General features: G+C 41.4%; 1 protein-coding gene across 1 annotated transcript; it reads right to left on the bottom strand.

Annotated features, from left to right (window-relative positions):
- Positions 1-5,202: 5,202 nt before the first annotated feature.
- Positions 5,203-10,984, bottom strand: LOC308085483 (extracellular calcium-sensing receptor-like; the record flags this gene model as incomplete). The annotated part of the gene is made up of 10 exons (XM_080428654.1): positions 10,854-10,984; positions 10,318-10,621; positions 9,534-9,620; positions 9,003-9,110; positions 8,238-8,404; positions 7,233-7,710; positions 6,922-7,152; positions 6,293-6,416; positions 5,739-6,211; positions 5,203-5,622 (listed from the first exon to the last, which is right to left on the bottom strand). The coding sequence occupies exons 1-10, from the start codon at positions 10,976-10,978 to the stop codon at positions 5,203-5,205; spliced, it is 2,517 nt and encodes an 838-aa protein (XP_080284780.1). The 5' UTR covers positions 10,979-10,984.
- Between the last annotated feature and the right edge of the window lie 9,226 nt (positions 10,985-20,210).

Below are 20,210 nucleotides of genomic sequence, written 5' to 3'. Positions count from 1 at the left end.
GCAGAGTACTCCACTTTCTCCTCCAGTGTATGTTGCCTGCCCCTTCTGTCTCGCAGAAGGCACATGAAAAGAGATGTAATGAGAGGGAGCAAGATGATGGATGAGAGAATGTGAATACAAGAAAAGTAATTATCGAATAGAACAGGCGCCTATAAGTCTGTAAGCTATATGGAGGGAAAGAAATGAAACGTCCATCTCCTAGGCTCATAATATCACTCATAGAAGTCCTTCTACATGACATTATACAGCTCATCTCCTTGCCAAGTGAGAGACATGCATCATGACCCTAAACCTCATTTCTCTTTTGTCAAATTAACTTGACCTGGAACGCATCTCACTTTTAGATTTTTTAGCTAAAAAGCATAATTTTACACTTTGGCTATTTAAAAATAGCAGATCTACAAGCTCATAGCGCAGCACTGAGTGCCGCGCTATGAGCTTGTAGATCTGCTATTTATGAAAAATCATGAACATGTGTGCAAATCTTTGAATATATATTATTTTAAAGCAAACATTTTTAACTCAAATATTTGCTTCTGGGGGTCCCCGGAACAAAATATTTTGAGAAGGGGGTCCGCGGTCAAATACATATCATTTTGAGGGTCCTTGAAATGAAAAAGTTTAAGAACCACTGATATAGAAACATACGTTTTTCAGAATACTGTTGGGATTTTGAAGACATTTCTAGAATCGGCTTCAGGTCTTAATGGGTTAAGAATCCCAGACATAATCTGTTTGTCATCAGGACATTTCTTTGTGTTACCTACTGTCAATCCATGGTGAACAAAGTCATTTTCTTTTAAAGATTTTTAGAGAGAGAGATGGGGAGTGACATGCAGCAATAAAGGCCGTCGGGATCGGGACTACATTGAGCCTAGGTGCTCAAACTGCCAGCGGTCCAGGCCAAACAAAGTCATTTTCAAGCTCAATATCTTACTTATAGTTAGGAATATCTGATTAGTAGGATATTTATTTATGGTTCTAATCTATGCCACTGGAAAGCTAAGTGAACTCCAGGTCCTATAAACAACACAGATGAAAATACAGATAAGCTGTACAGTACTCCTGAGGAAGGCCACACGTGAACTTTGCTCATTAAATTTGTGCAAAGCAGCAGCTGTTCTTATTTTTTCCCTTCAAACTCTGCAAATGCAGAATGCAGGCTGATGAGCATGGTCTGAACAACTAGGACCCAGGGATTTATGTAGGCTACACAATACTGTACATAAGCATGTCTCCTGTATTTTGATACCAGGATGTATGGATTCCTTGGTAAGGGTTTGAACACACTGCCTTACATTTTGTTTTCCTCTGTCCAGCGGAATCAAATACACTTTAGAATTGAGGTGGAAGTAACTGCAGTGCTTATGGGTTTTTTGCAATTCACGACAGGAAGAATGGTGGAAAGAAGCAAATACAGTACCATGTAACAAGAGAAGAAAGATTGAGTGTCAGTAGGATACTGGGGTGTACAAATATAACTATAAGTAAGCATGCAATGTTATGTTTGATAACATACTGTAGTGTAGGATATGCTGTGAGTTAAGAGATCCATTTGGTGATGTGAGCTGAGAGCATGGCAGAGGAGTGGTGTTTGAAACGGAACCGTGTATCAGTGTATCAGTCCTTTCCTACACAACGTGTTGGTCGGTATGTTCATCAGTTAAATGCTCTATACTGTGTTATCTCTTCAGTTACAGTATGTACTGTATGAATCCTAATGCTGTTTGAACCTGCAAGACCTTTGCTTGACCATTATGTCTCACCCACTTGACTGGGTAATCTGTCAGTGAAATTATTAGTATAATTAATTCCCTTTTTTCTGTTACATTGTCTCATCATTTATTTCCTGTTGGCTGTTTATTTGACAATACCCACGTAGTCTGCATTTTCTACGGTCTGTTTTCCTTTCATGCCTTTCTGCAGCACACTGCTACATCTTCTGCTCAACAGCCAGTGTGGGTAAAATAAACATGCGCCTTCTACACCCACAACCTCAGCCTCATTGTCTCTTTCTACACCTCCACTGGTCATCTGAAGGTGACTGCCAGCTTGTATCTTACAAACCCTATCCAGCTACATATATTCACCAGACATGCCCCAAACCTGTTCAGATATCCTCTAAACCAGTCGTTCCCAAATGGTGTGCTGAGGTACACTTGTGTGCCATGAGATAAATCCAGGTGTTTTTGTGACAACCGCACATTATTGCAATATTGTGAGGGAAGTATTTAAATGAAAATACTGAGTATTATTGCTTTCTGTATAGAACATATAGGCAACTAGAAAAAGGAGCACAGGTCTCCGCCAGGCCAGGTTATTGTGGGCCAGCAATGTTCGAAATCTGCCAATCAGGATGGACTATGAAAAATCGGACAGATACGTGTTGATCACATGACTATAGAAAAATGTACAGATTTGCGTGATGTTTGGACAAAAAAAATGTTTTGCAAAAATCAGCCTGTGAAACATTTGGGGCAGAGGTTCTGTTCTGGCATCCAGGGAGTGTGTGTGTGTGTGCACAGTTTCATGTCGATCGGGCCAACGGTTCCGGAGATTAGCTGTCCACAAACGGACGGACGGACGGACAGACAGGGTGCAAAATATAGTCTCGGCCACACTTTCGGCCTGACGGAGACAATTATGTGACCTCTGTTCGACAGGCAAACCCAATCCATACTTGCCCTGAAACCCCTGTATATCTGTGCCTTTGGGCTGGGGTGTTGTTGCTTGTCCTTTGTTTACTGACTTTAACAATACCCCCTATCATTGTAGAGGGAGACAGTTGTAGCCTATAAACATTCTTTACTTGTCCAGCACAGACCTTAAAGGGATAGTTCACCCCCAAAATGACTTATTTTCTATCGATTAGTCACCCTGTTGAGACTTGAATTCATGAACATTCTTTTGTTTTTGTCGCATTCCTACGCCAATAATTTGACAACCAGTGGACAGGTAGGCAGCGGTTCCGGTAGGAGACTCTTTGTGTCTCCTACCGGAACCGCTGCCGGTCATCAAATTATTGGCTTAGGAATGCGACAAAAACAAAAAAATATTCATGAATTCAAGTCTCCATGGGGTGACTAATCGATAGGGATAAAAAGTATTATTTTTTTGTGAATTATCCCTTTAAGAGTATCCACTGGCCAGAATTGAACAGCTGATTACAGATTGTAAAGCCTACAACCCAAGCACGAACTCGCTTTACTACCATTCAAGGAGATAAGTGTTTTTGTGTCTCGGGCTCACAGCTGGAGGCCTGCTTTCCTGGGTGTACATGTACTGTAGGTAGGAGGGATTGTGAGAGGAGAAAAAGGATGTGTTTGGGAAGGGGGTTAGGTGGTGAGGTTATGTGTGAGTGAGGTCACCGAAGTGAATGTGCTGTTTTCACCGTGTAGGAAAAATAAATAAATACAATATATTTTAACTATATACACCAATATTAACCCGTTTTTGGGCATGTCATTAAGGCAAAATCCCCCCTCCCGCCTATTTAGTTATTTATTTGTATTTGCGAAAGTATGCAACAGCGTGTTTTAGAGCCTTTTTCACACCGATATGAATACAGGTGTGCTTTGAGATTATTACTTGCCCTTTGGTGTGCCTTGAGCACAAAAAGTTTGGAAACCACTGATCTGAGCAGAAGATTGCAGGATGATCTCTATTGATTTCGGTCAACCCATGACCTTTCCTCTAGCGCCACCTTTCAGCTATATTTTTCTGGTTGGGTGTAAATGAGCAGTGCCACTAGAGAGGCTTTTAGACTCGCTGTTTCTCCACGCTCTCTTTCTCTGCCGTGGGTCAGTGGTCACCGGGGAGCACAATATCTTTCCTTTATCCAGCTCATACCTTTGCCGCAGGAACAACAACAGATCAATCAGTGTTGGATAATCAGTGTTAACCTTGGAGCAGCTGTGGCAAGAAGAGGGGAAACATTTGTTACGTTGTAGTTTATTTTTAGACAGAACAGCCAGGCATGGTGTTTATATGTAAAGGACTCTGGGATATGAGATGATCCACATAGCATACCTCAGAGACCATGGGCCTCATCATCGCTTGATCGCTTGAGGTCAGATCAGTGAGGAATTTGCTGGCAAAGCTGCACTTCTACTAAGGAGGTGACGTCATAGGTGGTTCATGTTGCTAAACCAAACCAAAACTGATCAAATACAAGTTTAACTAAATTGCAATTTTGCGTTAAAATTATACGTTGTGCATTAGTTGATTTTATGCGCGCCTACTCTTTGCTTAGTCATTTCAGGAGATTATTGTCGAATTACAATTTAGTAGTGACTTACAAAGCACAAAGCACACACTCTACTCCAGTGGTATTCAAACATTTACATGTCAAGGACCCCCCTGAAATTGATACATATTAGGCCACACGGTTTTGTGCTGGGACACCCATAATGGAAGATCTTTGCGTTAGATTTTGTACAGAAGCCTAGAGCCTGAAGAGTTTAGTTATCTGACAAATGGATTATGAATATGAGCTTCAGCAAGATCAAACAGTCACTGTCGGAAGGGGAGGGGAGGGGGATAAACTTTGAGAATAAACTTGACTCAGGTTTGGATTGTTAGTAAGTAAGAAGGTGTCAGCAAATATTTATTTGTGAATTATCTGCTTATAGCAATCTTTGTGAGAGAGAAAATTCCCAGTTTGGAGGAGAGAGAGCAATGATGAACATCAAGGATAATATCAACAGTACACTAACACCATCCTGTGGTAAACAGTAAGAAATACAGGTAATTGATGTGATCGGTTCATGATATTGTTGGATCCATTCATTATTTATTGAAGTATATTGTGTTTATATTTAGAGTATTTTATATAATTTTAATGGACTTATTTCAACTTGTATTGATGTGGGGGATGTTTGCATTACACAGTAAATGTGTGTATACACCATGACACAGATCCACAAGAAGAAACAGCTCTAAAGGCGGTTACACACCGGCGAATGTGCGAATATACGCAAAATTCGGACTCGTTCCGAATAATTAAAAGACGCTTTTTCGCTTCGCTTTTCCGCTTTTTCGCGCCATGTACGCTTGCATTGACTTTATAAGGTTTTTAAAAAAAGCGTATTATTCGCACGAAAAAATCGCCCCGGTGTGTAAGGACCTTAAGGCTGCACATCTTTTTGAGTGGAATGCACAGAATATTACAGGAATGAAGATGGTGTACTAGAACTCTTCCTTCTAGGACATCAGGTGTTTCTTGGTGTTCTTCTCCGGCCTCAGCAGGATTATGTAACACTTGGGAGCAAAGATGCAGACCAACAGCCCGTAACTAGAGGCCAGAATGGCAAACACCTCAGTCGCTGTTGAGTACTTCCCTGGAGAGCTGACATAAGCGGGGACAAAGGCCACCCACACCACACAGAAGATCAGCATGCTGAATGTGATGAGTTTGGCCTCGTTGAAGTTGTCAGGGAGTTCCCTAGCCAGGAAGGCCAACAGTAGACAGAGGCAGGCCAGCAGACCAATGTAACCCAGAACCAGAGAAAAAGCAAGGGCTGAACCCTCATGACACAAGAGTATGACAACGGCACTCTCCCGTGGCATCAGACGGCGTGGCGTAGGGGGAGCAACGGCTAGCCATACCGAACAAATGACTACCTGAGGAGAAACAGTATTTTGTTAACAATATGTGTTTACATAATCTCAATCACATCAGCAATGCATTATTTTGTATCTTTTTGTGTCTCTCAAAATATCTGTCTTCAGATCATTACCTGAACCAATGTGCACAGGGTAATAATGGCCTTTTGCTGTGCAGGCCCAAACCATTTCATGACATCACTTCCTGGCAGTGTTGCCCTGAAGGCCATTAACACCACTATAGTTTTCCCCAGAACACAAGAGATGCAGAGAACAAAGGTGATCCCAAATGCTGTGTGTCGCAGCATACAGGACCACTCTGAGGGACGGCCAATGAAGGTCAGAGAACACAGGAAACACAGAGCCAAGGAGAACAGCAGCAGGAAGCTAAGCTCGGAGTTGTTGGCCCTGACGATGGGGGTGGTTCTGTGACAGAAGAAGATGGAGCTAACCATGCAGGTGCAGAAGGAACCAAGAAGGGCCACAGCCAGCAGGATGCTGCCCATAGTGTCATGGAAGGAGAGGAATTCCACTTGTTTGGGAATGCAGAGAGTCTTTTCCGCATTGGACCAGAATTCTGGCAGGCAGCGCATACATTCTATGGCATCTGATGGAAGGACAGGTAACATTCAGTATTTGTAAATGAATAGCTTCCAAAACACAGCAGCCGCATCAAGCCTTTCCTCACCAGTCTGATTGCTAATCTCCCCAGCTGTGCAGACCACACAATCATGGCAGCAAATAGGGTGGTTAGGTTTGATGGCCTTCCGAGTGCCCGGAGGACAAATGCTGCTGCATACTGACAAAGGGACCTGAGGGAAACACACTACACTAATTACAATGCATGCACACACACACAGGCACACGCACACGCACACGCACACGCACACGCACGCACACGCATGTAATGCACAGGCACACACGCAAACAGATTCAGCACACAATGTACTATTATAGGGTTTTTTTATTCTTTTTTACACATGATCACTTAGCCATTTTCAAAGGTTAGGTTAGCATAGTCACCCAGTCACCAAGCAATAAGTCAGTACCTTAATAAATTGGTCAATAATGCAATATGAATAATAAAGGTAAGATCAATTCTGACTATCTGGAGAGAAACATTTTATGCACATCAAACAATAATGGTTAATAGGCCTAATGGTTGTTTTTCAACTCACTTGATCACCTCAATAAACCAATCTGATCACCTGGTAGATCAAAAAGAGGTGGTTGCCCACACCAATAGACCCTAAAGCCCACCCATACATACGACTCTATGTATTCATGATGAATGTGTGCAAATGATGAGATCCCTACTTCAGTCTTGTTGCTATTCCATACAACGTTCTGCTCCTGGATGTGGAGTTTCTTCTTGTCCAAAGTTGTGGCCGCGTCAAACCTCCCAATGCTGATGAACTCCATGACTCCATCTGATCTCTGCTGCCAATTAACCAGGTCATACATGGCCACAGGGTCTCCATTCTCATCAAATTTGGTCTCATCACCAAATGAGTTGATGTATTTGACCTGTTTTAGGTAATGAAGCAGCTATGGAGCGAAAGACCATAAATATATAATACAATTAAATAACACAATGTAATAAATTAATTCGGAAATCATGTGGGTACCTGCCATGGCTGTATGGTGTCCAAATCTGGACATGTCTGCAGTGGAAATGGCTCTGTCCTTTTCTTGCAGTTTCTCATGGCTTTAAGTGCATGGACAATAGCATACACAGCCTTGTACACATTGTAGGAGATCCTTAGCTGGGATACGTCTGAGTAGATGTTCTCCACATTTTCCAGCGCCTCTGTTCCAGAACACAAAGGTTTTCGCCCACCTCTGTCCTCCTGAACCACAGCTACCCTGCTCAGAGTGCATCCAAACACCTGCTCCCAGAAGGGGATCAAAAAGGGATCCTCAGTGGCCTCTGGGTGTGAGGGGCGCAGGCGAAGTAGAAAGTCTTGCAGCCCAGGAATGTCAGCTCGGCGGATAGCAAAGCCCATCGAACCCTGGAGTATGCGATGGTACCGGGCGGGGGTGGAGAGGACCGAGGCAGTGCTCCAAGCCTCGCTAGCCAGCCACTGTATCCCCGTCAGCCTCTGCCTATACAAACAACATGAGGATTGGTTCACTGCAGCAGTACCAATGAGAATTGTGCTGCTTTCCACTGAAACGATACAGAGCACAACATTTAAAGCAGCAATAGCAATAGCAAAGTGTCAGCCAATATTATTAGCTATGATCATGATACATTTGTGCTGTTAACCCATTAAAACCGAGAAAGCATCTGTGTCATTTTATATTTTATATTGTAGCAACATACGTTTTTTTTTTAAACTCAAGCTCACAGCGCGTCACTTGGTGCTGTGCTGCAAGCTTGTACATCTGCTATGTGTGAAAAAAAATGAAAAAAATATTTAAATTGTAAATATTTTTTTTAACACAAATCTTCTCTTCTGGGGAGGGTCCCTGGCAGAAAACATTTTCAGATGGGGGGGTCCGCGGCTAAATACATATAATTTTGGGGGTCCTTGCCACGAAAAGGTTTGAGAACTATACTGATGTAGAAGGTATTTGTAGAATCAGGTCTTAATAGGTTAAGGAGGCTTATATAAGAAAAAGCTGCATGCCTGTGTACTTCATGGAACAATGCTACAGCATCTTGCTCCACAGCAAACACCAGTACTACTCCAGCCCCAGAGGAGCGGATCCTGGATACAATAGCTGCCATTGTTGCCTTTGCATGGTTTTTAGGAATGATCTCATGGAGGGCAATACAAGCACCAAACTTTCTAACCTTAGAAACAGGGAAAGATGGTACAAATTAATTTCATTGCAAGATCACAGTATTCAAAAAAAATACTGAATCTAAAATCTAAAATAAAAATGTTTATTGAAAGACAATATCCGTTTATAAAAAAATTTTTGCAGTGACGTAGGGCTTTCACCAACTAGTCGACTAGTATAACCACTAGTCGACTTTGTTGGTACTAGTCGAATAGTTGGGGAAAAAAAATATATATATATATATATATTTTTTTAATGCCATAGTAATATGGCCCATCTTACTATTATTATTATCCTCCTGACTTTATTTTTTATCAAAAGGGGGTCAAAAGTATGCCCAATAAAAGCCTATTATTGGGCAATGGGGATCCTTGGAGACGCTGCTGTGGTGCTGTGCTGCTGTGCCAGAAGCGCCTCCCTTAAAACGCCATAAAAATAAGGGCAGGAGGATAATAATAATAGTAATATAGTAGTAGGATGGCATTAAAACAATGCCCCCCCCTATTCTTTTTTTTTTTTAATGTAAATTTCGACTAGTCGACTACTACTTGGTCAAATGAGTCGACTAGTAAAAATCATGAATGAATGCCCTGCAGTGACGAACCAACCTCATCAGCAAATATGTGCGCTCCACCACGGCCATAATCATCATCTCCTGCGATCACACCCACCCAGGTCCAGGCAAAATGATTGACAAGCTGTACTAAAGCATCCACCTAGAGAAAAAGAGATGTTTTTGTTTTACTCTTCTCATAGAACAGGGGTCTATGAGAAGGCCAAGGACCCCCTAGCTGAGAGAGACATAAAGCAGGGACCCCCTCTATATTGAATAAAAATGTGTTTCAGATTAAACTTTTTTTTTAATTGGTCTGCTCTTTTCCCCCTCGACACCTATACCTATACCGATCTACAAGCTCACAACGCCTCGCAGCGTGAGGAGTTGTGAGCTTGTAGATCTGCTATTTTTGGCTGAAGTTCTCCTCAGAAAAGGGATGCTAGTGGTTAATGTAAAACATATCATATCACACAAAGGTTTGGCGCCCCCCCATAGTAACTCCAAGGACCCCCTGTTGAAGACCCCTGCCATAGAACATAATTTCTGCATGGGTGCTGTGGTGGGCGAGTACATGTGAGCTAACCTGAAAGAAGTCACTGGGCATAGTCCTTAAGAAGGCAGGGAAATCTTTCTTGTTACTTAGACAGGCACAGCTAGAGAAATAGCTGACCTAAAAGAGAGAATTTTTTTGTTCATGTCATAATTGTCATTCAGAATATTTCATTTAGAAGATCAAGACAACATGCATGTTACAATAATGCCTAGCAACTCTGACAGCCTCACCTGTGGTGCTCTTATACTGTTGAAATGTAAATGATATGTAGCCTATACCTGACATGTACTTGCACTAACTCATTTTATATATATAAAAGCCCATTCAATCTGGGCTATATAACCATTATTTTCAACTTTGGGCTATTCAAAAATAGCAGATCTACAAGCTACATAGCTATAACCATTATTTTATACTTTGGGCTTTAAAAAAAAAACATATCTACAAGCTTATAGCACGGCACTCGGTGCTATGACCTTGTAGATCTGCTATTTTTTGAAAATCTTTGAATGTTTTAACTCAAATCTCAAAATTTCTTCTAAATTTTTTTTTTTTTATTTTTTATGTTGCTGTAATATCAGTGGTTCTCAAACTTTTTTCATGTCACAATTATATGTATTATTATATTACATTATTATATTATATTATATATATATTAATATAATCTCTTGTGTCCTCAAGCTACATCCACACCCCCAACATCCCTTTTTTAAAGTGGGGCATACCGACCAGGCCGTATATTATATTACAATTACATATAATTATATGTACACCCCCCCCCCCTCCCCGGATTGAATGGGTTAAAAGGTCTCACCTGTGGCACATTGAAGACTCCCAGGAAACGAGCTACAACCAGGGACTGTGTTGAGCCACCGTCCCCTATCACCACTGGCACAGTGCCATGACAACTGCCATTGCCTCGCTGCACCCTCCGTATCTCTAATGGCTCCTCAGCGCCCATTAGCTCCATGGCAGCCTTCAGAGCCTGGTAGGGCATGCTGCATGAATCATAGATCTTATAGCCCAGCGTGACATCGGGAAGGAGTGTCCCGTCTTTGTTGATCTCCTCAATGGCAAAGATCATAGTCTGCATCCAGCGGAAGGTCCGAAAATTAAATCTTTTAGGAAGACAAGTGGTTATTACAAAAGAGGTTACGTAATACAGCCTCAACTTACAATAATCAAATTGTTTAAATTGCTAGAAAGAATGACTTTAGCTACCCCCTGCTTTTCTGTTAAACACATAACAGCTTTGGAAGCAAATATTTGTGGGCACAAATTAAGTTCTCTTCAACTTGCAGGCTATGAGCTCCAAGTTAAGTATGCACCTCTAAAGACTGAAAAACGTACCCAGTGCAGTGTATGGGTGGAGGCACAGAAGTGAAAGACAGATTGGGCTCCAATACAGAGTCATGAAGAGAAAAGAGCCCCCCTAAGATGATGTCCCCAGTCTTCTGTAGCACAGGCAGGGACATAGAACCTGGTATGAGACTACACTGTGTTTGACTAGATGTGATGGGGAAAGTCCCCAAGCACAGGAGACACCACGCCACAAACCCTAACCGTGACCCAGAGGACTTAGGTCTTGCGGATCTCACACTTAACATATTAATTCTCTATGAACTACAACTCCTACAAAGACCATATAACAGTTCAGCTGCTTTTACAATCCAACCATTCCAAACATCTGAGCAAAAGAGACTATAGATTACAGCACAACCGCATCAAAAGATGTACGATATAAACCACAGCCTAAAATAAGGTTTAAACACTCTCGAAGGCCATTATCACCAGAGATATATCATCTATCCATTTCCAACCATCGAGGAAAAAGTCAAGCACTTCACAAAGCCACACATTCAACACAGCCACACATAACTTTGACATAATATTTGATTTGAGCTCCTGTGCAAGTATTCTCCTCCTACACCTATTATTTACGAGACATAATAATCACACATAATTTTCCATAGCCCCGAGCCTTCAACCATCTATCATCACACCAACAATCCCATACATCTAGCTCTCCTTAGAGTCAAATGAGACCCTGCCGGCTGATATATGTGCTGCCTTCCTCATAACACCAGTTGTCAGACAGGACTCATCTCCCTGGGGCCTCTGATCAATGGAATGAGAACACCTCTCAGTTTCACAGGAGGTAATGGCAATAACAAGAAACTAGAACGAACATCTGACCATAATGGAAAGGGACATGAGCTGTTTTTCGTGTAGAAATACAATGTCATGCCTGACCGAGCCTCACTGATCCTTCAGTGATGTGAAGAGGCAGCCGAGTCCCAATGCGTTTCACATCAGGTTACACCTTTGAACACACATCCGCACACACACACACACACACACACACACACACACACACACACACACACACACACACACACACACACACACACACACACACACACACACACACACACACACACACACACACACACACACACAGAGTAAGAAAGAAGACAGATATCACAGAGACATAAAGGGGGACTCTTGTCTTTAAGGATGTTATGGCATGTTGACACTGACTCTAAAGCTAAATGTGAGTTTCTTGTGATATTTGCCATTTGACCTTCTGTACTACTTCGAGGGATTTTTCTGCTTCTGTCTTTGAAGCGGCCTACAGTGGGGAGTCATTAGGATGCTCTAGTGTCAGCTGCATATTAGCATTATTAGTACAAACCCTGCAGGCTATACAACAAAGAACTACAGGTGTGAAAAGAAAGTATTGCCTTAGGTCACAGTTTATCTAATACGTCCCTGGTGAGTTCAAAGTGGTGGGGGTAGAAGGCAGGGAGACTTCACAGTGTGACGTGGTACTGCAGTTTCCTTTCCACACAGAGTGAGCAGTTAAGAATAGACTAGAATAGAATAATAGAGTACAGTTGCTGTAGCTCTGGTGGGGGGACACGAGTGAACAATAATGAGATTTCTTCAGTATCACTAACATGACTATTATTGTGGGGATATTCTTCTCGGATTGAGAGTCATGAGTAGTTCTTCTTCTTTTTTTTTTGAGAGAGAGAATTTGATTAAACTACTATATGTAGGGACGGTCAAACAAGGAGGAAAGACAGCCAGACAGAGGGATGGGTATACAAACAGTAAGCGTGTGATTTACATTCTAACATGAGAGATGAAAACAAATAACTGCATAACCTTAAGGATTTTATGGCTTTGGCGCCCTCTTGTGTCCTTAAGCTAGATCTACACCCCCAACATCCCTTTTTTAAAGTGGGGCATACAGACAGACCAGGCCATCTGGGGATGAGTCTGTCACTCTGTGGCGGACTTTACGATGGACTTTGCAACAAGGTTAGAAAATTGCAGGATTGGTTGAGGACAGGGTTTCAGAGTTGCGTTATTGGTCGTTCAACTGTTTGGCTTAGGACGTGGTTATTTGCATGATTGGTTGGGGACGGGGTTAGGGACGAGGTTATCAGTTGCAGGATTGGCCATCACTCCTCCAGGCTATGTGTGTGTGTGTGTGTGTGTGTGTGTGTGTGTGTGTGTGTGTGTGTGTGTGTGTGTGTGTGTGTGTGTGTGTGTGTGTGTGTGTGTGTGTGTGTGTGTGTGTGTGTGTGTGTGTGTGTGTGCGTGCGTGCATGCATGCGTGCATGTGGCGCGTGTAGCAAAGTAGTCAACAATGTGTGTGTCATGGTTGTTAGTGCAGTGTGAGGTAGTCAACAATGAAGCATAAATACTGATGATGGATTCGGGATTATCATTCTCCGAAGGGAAAAGGGTCTGCAATGCTGATCACAATTGAAAATAGCTGTACAGTGCACCACATTATCAACTTGCCTGGCATTGCTGATAAGGCATTGTGTCGATCAGCGTGTTCAGTATTGGCCGAGTTTTTGTGTGGGTGGAATATGGGAATAGTCTCTCTCTCCCTTTCTCAATCCCTCTCCATCCCTCCCTCCCTCCCCTCTCACTTCATGATGGGTCGATCAGCTCTCTCTCTCTCTCTCTCTCTCTCTCTCTCTCTCTCTCTCTCTCTCTCTCTCAAAACTTTCCATTTTGTGGTGTCCTATCCTTTATGTTGGGGTCTCCATTCTTGAGCCACTTGTTATTGTGTTGCATCCTTTGGAGACCGTAACACTCTGCTACACGTTCAAACTGGAAAAACAACTATGTCCATACTAAAATAGCAGATTTTTTAATCATGAAACCATTTTCAAAGCAGCCATTTGACAGGTAAACACAGCTGAAGGTATTACATTACTGTGGGTGTGTTTCATTTAGATGTTACTGTTTGACAGCTTGGACAGCTCCTGTACAGTTAACTTCATGCTGGCACACAGAAGCCTCAGCTGCATTTACCTGTCAAAATGGTTCCTGTGAAAAGTGTTCCATGTCCCACAATGTGGCAGGGAGAGAGCTATTTACAACTGAAAAAGGTTTATCAACCCTCATCGGCAGAGTCTCTGCTGTCCCAAAAGAGTGCAATAAAAAGAAAAGTTAATAAAAGTTTATAAAAAGAACTAAATAAAGGATGAATCTGATTGCATGCTAACTGCCAACAGTATACTGTACTGCATGTATAACATTAGTATATATTATGGAATTGGCTTACAGACCATAACGTTGAATGACTAGATTGCTCCAAACAGAGAAGATTGTGCCATCTGGCTGGCAGAGCTTCCCAGCATGCATAGGGAAGTGCTGATTTGCTGTTATATTGTTGTTCATGGAGTTATTACTATCAAAATTTGTTGTGGGTATTAATAATAATAATTTAAAAGAAATTGTTGCACTTTTCATTCTCAGGGAATCCCAGAGTGCTATGGTTAATGTGTTATGTTGTTACTGTATCATATTATTTATTTTGTCAAATTTACTGTCTGTGATAAAAGTTAAGAAACCATGGGCAATAGGGGTTGTTGCAGAGAGCAGTCCCCCCTCCCGTTCTGTTGCATGGTACTTTGTTGGAGACACTTTCATGGCTTATGGCTTAAGCCAATCCTGTAGTCAAGAGTATGGGGCACAAGTTCTCTGTTGAGAGTAGTTGCCATGTTTCTTCCTAAAAACCCTTCAACACAGCAGTGAAGGGAAGATGCAATACCAAATAATAAATTGTATGTGTAAATTGATATATTAATTGATAATATTTTTTTTGTACACCTGTAAGGTTATTTAAAATGTTCTACACTTTACACACTTGATACACTACACATTTACACACTGGACACACTGTAAGTGTGAAAGTGTACACTAACATTTCACTGCACATACTTGTATGAGCATGTGACAAATAAATCCTCTTGAATCTTGAATATATTATTATAAAAAGTACTTGAAATAGTATTTGCCCTTTTTGTCAATCAAAACTGAATTTCCTGCTGCAATATAGACTGTGTAACACTTGTGTTGTATCCCTTTGACAGTTAATGTAATGCTTTTAGACCCGATTTTGAAATAATTTCTACATAATTTCCATTTTGTTATAACAAAAGAATTGGGGGAACAAAAACGTATTTTCAAAATATAGTTAGTGGATAAAAGGTCAATTATTAACTACATATTATATTTTTTGTTTGTTCTGTTTTGATACAGTCAATGCCATCCCTTGTGTACAAGGAAACAGGTTGTTTGTGAGCTCCAGCACCTGGAAAATTACCAATGCGTCACAGCATGACCCCGGACTAGCTTGAAGTGTTGTTTTAATCAGCAGCTAATTAATGGTGCAACGATGCGTAACACAAGCTTGTAAAGCTGTTTAATTTCTTGCTATTGTTCACTTGCCAACGTCCCTGAAGTGCTAATTTATGCTTTACCCAGGTGGGTATGAATGAAACGTGAGACTTGCTGGGCAAGCAAAGGCAGGTATGTGTTTCCCAGTGATGACATCTTGGCCAGGGGTTATGAAATAGTGGCTCACCAGGTGCAACGTTGGAAAATAATTAATTTTCAGGTCTGATGGGAGGATTGAGTCACCAGAGATCTTTTCAAAACATGCTAACGCTAATTAGCAACGAGTGCCAAATTTACAATCGTTGTAGCTAGGTCTAATTATACAGTATCATATTACAGACAGGGATAGTCAGCAATACATCAAAATAGTTGTTGATACAAATCAATCCAAATGTAGATATATCAAAATAAACTACAGTATTGTAACGACCAGTTGGTTTCAGGTCTTTTATTTGTGTATCACATTCACTGTTACACAAACACCAAATCAACTCACTTGCATAAAGAACTGGAGGGGAGCAGGACCACCACTAATACCCCTCTATCGTCGGGGTGTAACACATACTGTACACATTTATTGCAACACATAACCCATGAACCCCACAACAAATTAAACCCAATAAGCACATTCCCCTGCATGCATACTAACTAAATAATGAGCACAATATACATGACACAAGAGTGTGCCCCAAAGCAGGCTGGCAAGTCCCCCTAAGCCATTAACAGCAGGGGCCACACAGACAGACCCCACCTGAGGGCTTCTACTGTCCCCATTAATTAATTAATTAATAATGACCTGGCTGCATCAGAGAAGGAGTGCACGTGTTCTAAATGTTTTAATAACACCGGTTGCATTGGCTGTAGCACGGCTCTTATCGGGGCCGATAGCCCCAAATATCTAACAAGTTGGATATCTAAAAGTTGTCGGGAACATGTCGCCGACCGCACTTTATCGGGGTGTTTCTTCTCGGAGTACCTTACACACTGCGCAATCAACACCTCACCGAGGAACGCCCGATCTTGACTGATATCGGTGGTTTTGTCGGCGAACACCCAAAAATATCCCGACAGCCAAATCGGGTCAAATATCGTACAGTGTGTAGGGGTCTTAACACGTTCTATTCATCTAAAATTGTCAATGCCCACACCCGTGCTTCCATGGCAAAGTCCTCTGCTGTGCATCGTACTCACAGACCCGTTTCTGGTGCTGTTGTCGGGGAGGCATGTGCTCGTCAGGTGGTACCTTTCTGGTTGGTGCAGCAGTCACATCTGTGTCTGCACAGTCCCATGCCTTAGTGGTAGTGTGGCCAGTAGAACCAGGCCGAAAGTCGGCACAGGGTCTTGGCTATCCCGAAGTGGACCCCCTCCCCCCCACTGAGCCATAGACTATCTGGAGCAACTTGGCCTGGAGGCAGTGAGGCACAAGGAGATTTTGGATAGTAGTTAATGATAATACATGACACATTAATTCCAATAAACATATTCCCCTGCACATAATCTAAATAATAAGCACAATAAACATAACAGACACAGAAGTAACAGCCCGGGACACTGCTCTACACGGTACAGTACACAGCCAACACAGGGTTGCCTGTGCCAACACAGGCAACTCACAGACCTGTTTCTGGTGCTGTAGTCGGGGGCACCGAGTAGTACCTTTCTGGTTGGTGAAATAGTCGTACCCATGTCATTTGGCCAGTAGAACCTGCGCAATTTATCTGAGAAACCTTGATTTCTGGTGAATTAAGTGTGTTGAAAATGGGAACAGTGTAAAAGAAAATGAACAAGTGGTTTTATAACATAAGAGGAATCATAGCTAATTTAATTGTGGACTTTACAAAAAAATGCCAGCAGATGGCAATATACTTGTGGTTTTGTTGTGCTGCTCTATATTTCGGACTTGATTAAGAGTGTGTGTGTGCCTGTGTGCGTGCGTGTGTGCGTGCGTGTCACACCTGCTTGTCACACTAAAATGTGTCTTGGGTGATCTTGCCACAAGTAGACAGCTCTAAATAGTCTTCTTATTCTTACTCTATCTACTCTCCATATAGCCTATACTGTATATTAACCACATGAACCCTAGTGTCCCTTTTCTGGGCATGTCATAATTGGGGAACATTTGGCCAAAATAGCAGATCTACAAGCTCACAACGCCTCGCATTGCAACCTGTTGTGAGCTTGTAGATCGGATATTTTCGGTGAAGAGATGGTGTTATTTGCATTTGCATATTTAGCATAGTCTATGCTAAATATGCTTTTTTTTCTCCAAATAATAGTATCCAGCTTCTGTCTACAGCTGGAGACAGAAGCTGGATACTATTATCTGAATAAATAAAAAAACACGGGGTCTAAACAGGGCCAGAGAGAGAGGCAGGGAATTAACTCCACTTTGCCTACTGTCTCAATTTGTTAAATCTATAGTTATTAGATATCAGTTTGGCCCTGAAAGAAGTTTTATATAGTTTTTAGAAGTAATCCATTTTATGTAAATACTAAACCTCCTTTAACCATACAGTTTAATGCTGTTAAAAATGTTGTCATTGTCTTTCTCAAAGCCACTCCCAACAACTTACATTCAACAAGAGTCTAAAAGTCCTACTAGCAAACACTTGCACCCAACCGGACCAAAACAATAATACAAATCTTTGCATCATGATAGAAAGGATTATATGGTACGCATTTGCAAAAAGAGTGCATTTTTTATTTAAACTGTAAGCTGAGACTGTAAGAAAGTTTAATTAACCACCTAAAGCCTTTACTATATATGCTTAGCTGACTGGGGTCCCCCAGAGCTCTACATTGGTCCACTAGTGTTTCCATCTACACAACGCGTTGCACTACGATGCGTTGTGAGCTTGTAGATCTACTATTGTCACTGAATGTTCATAATAGGGACGCTATAGGGTTAATGTGGCAAAAATTAAATATCAGATAAATTAGAGGTGATCACTGACTGACGGTCAGGGATGATGGTCCTCAGGTCCATGCATAGACCTGAACAGCAGGTTCCAGTGGGAACTGAGATGGAAAACATGAAAGAGTGGAGAATTAGGACTTACAGTCAGGCGGGAAGCTGTTAGCTAGCTAAAGTGCCTGAGGTGTGAGGGAAAACAAGTGGGAGGCCTAAGGCATCTTCAAACCACCACATGTGTTCCTGCAGCAAGCTCTGCTCCCAAATCACAGTCCCTTAGCTGAGTGATGCAATCTAACGGGCATTTCCACAAACACGCAAACATGTTATCTTTAATTAACCCAGGCCTAATCCGGCATGTCAACAGGCCATTTAAAATCCACAAGGTTGAAAAATTACAATAACACTAATTAAATACCACATGGGTCAATGCCTTGCAAACTCAACCATTCCGATTTAATTATTTGTCTAATTCCCCCAGAATGATGTAACAGGTAGAGTAAGATTAATGTAACTTTATATGAAAACATGCCAAAATCATTTGCCATTGTTAATTCACCGTTAATTTATGTTGCCAACGATGCATTTATGTGTTTTCATATAACACACAGTAATTAGTAATTTAGTAGTAATGTATCAGTACAATAAATGTTTTGGTAGATAGCATTTAAAGGATGAAATATCTAAAACCAGACAATAAGAGATCGATAGAAATAGTTTCATAGCACAGCATACAGTAACATGTGCCATGTACTGTTCAGACAAAACATGAACTGGCCTTTTGCATAAAGGTCATCACACATTACATACACTTATTTTAACCATATGAACCCTATAGCCTAGTCCCTATTCGACGATTTTGTGAAAATAGCTGATCTACAAGCTCACAATGTGTCACGCTGCGACGCATTGTGAGCTTGTAGATCAGCTATTTCCGGTGAAGAGACTTGGGGCCCTAACTTATGCGTCGCCTTACCCCTTATGCCTAAACTTTTTTGGCATTGTTTACTATTTTGAAAAACATTTTAAAATAGTGAAAATAGCCGATCTACATGGACACGTTGTGAGCTTGTAGATCGGCTATTTGAACTATTTTTTTATGTTTTTCAAAATTTTAGGCATAAAGGGTAAGGCGACGCGCAAGATAGGGCCCTTGGATTATAGAGCCCTGTGGGTCAATTAAGTATATAGAGTTGAATTGTTTTTAAAGAAGCTTGTGGTATTGTTCACATCGCAGACACCATGAAAGATGACAGAATGAGCTTTATGGAATAATGTATCTGATGAATGAGATTTGCACTAACCAGGTTTCATCCTTCAACCATCTCTATCTGGATCTAGCTATCATCAGATTATGCTAGACTAAGTATTTAGGAGCACCCAGCTTACTTTTGTTAGTCCATTATCTTCCATGGAATATCAGAGGCCTCCCTGATATGAACCACTATTTTCACCTGGTGTATATATACTGATGAGACAATGACTGACAACCAGGTTACTGTCCTAAAAGGTCTACATGGTTACATGGTAGACGGGTGCCAAATCAAAGGCAAAAACAACATAAAATGTCTTTTTGTGATACAACAAGCCTCCAGAATAGCTTAATGCACCATGGCATAGATTGTACAGTACAAGTCTCTGTTTAAAGGAACACCCTTCTAACAGAAAAGATATTCCCTTATAGCCTTTTTGGTGTTTTGACGATGATGGTGGTGGAGAGTGCTGTCTAAGATGTCGGTCCAAAATGTCCGACACTGTAGGTGTTCTGGGTTGAGAGCTGGAACATGAGAACATGTTCTTTTGACATGTAAGAAACAATAAAAGAGAAAACACCTGCCACTAGGAAATAAAGGATGAGCAGTATATACAGCAGTAGTCCATTATTATCATTTATTTACCAAATTATACATTTTGATTTAAAACACACAATAGACGTGATGATCATTTATTTTCTTAAACACGATGACAGTATCATCACTATACTGTAAGACATGCTTTCCTGTCATTATGCCATCCTATCGTAAAACTCATAGCAGCTATGGCACATTAATCACGTGCACGTTTCATAATAATCCATGGAGACGGCC

This window comes from Gymnoscopelus braueri (genome assembly GCF_963280865.1).
Source record: "Gymnoscopelus braueri genome assembly, chromosome: 5".
Lineage (NCBI taxonomy): Eukaryota > Metazoa > Chordata > Actinopteri > Myctophiformes > Myctophidae > Gymnoscopelus > Gymnoscopelus braueri.
This window is presented reverse-complemented; position numbering and strand designations above follow the sequence as displayed.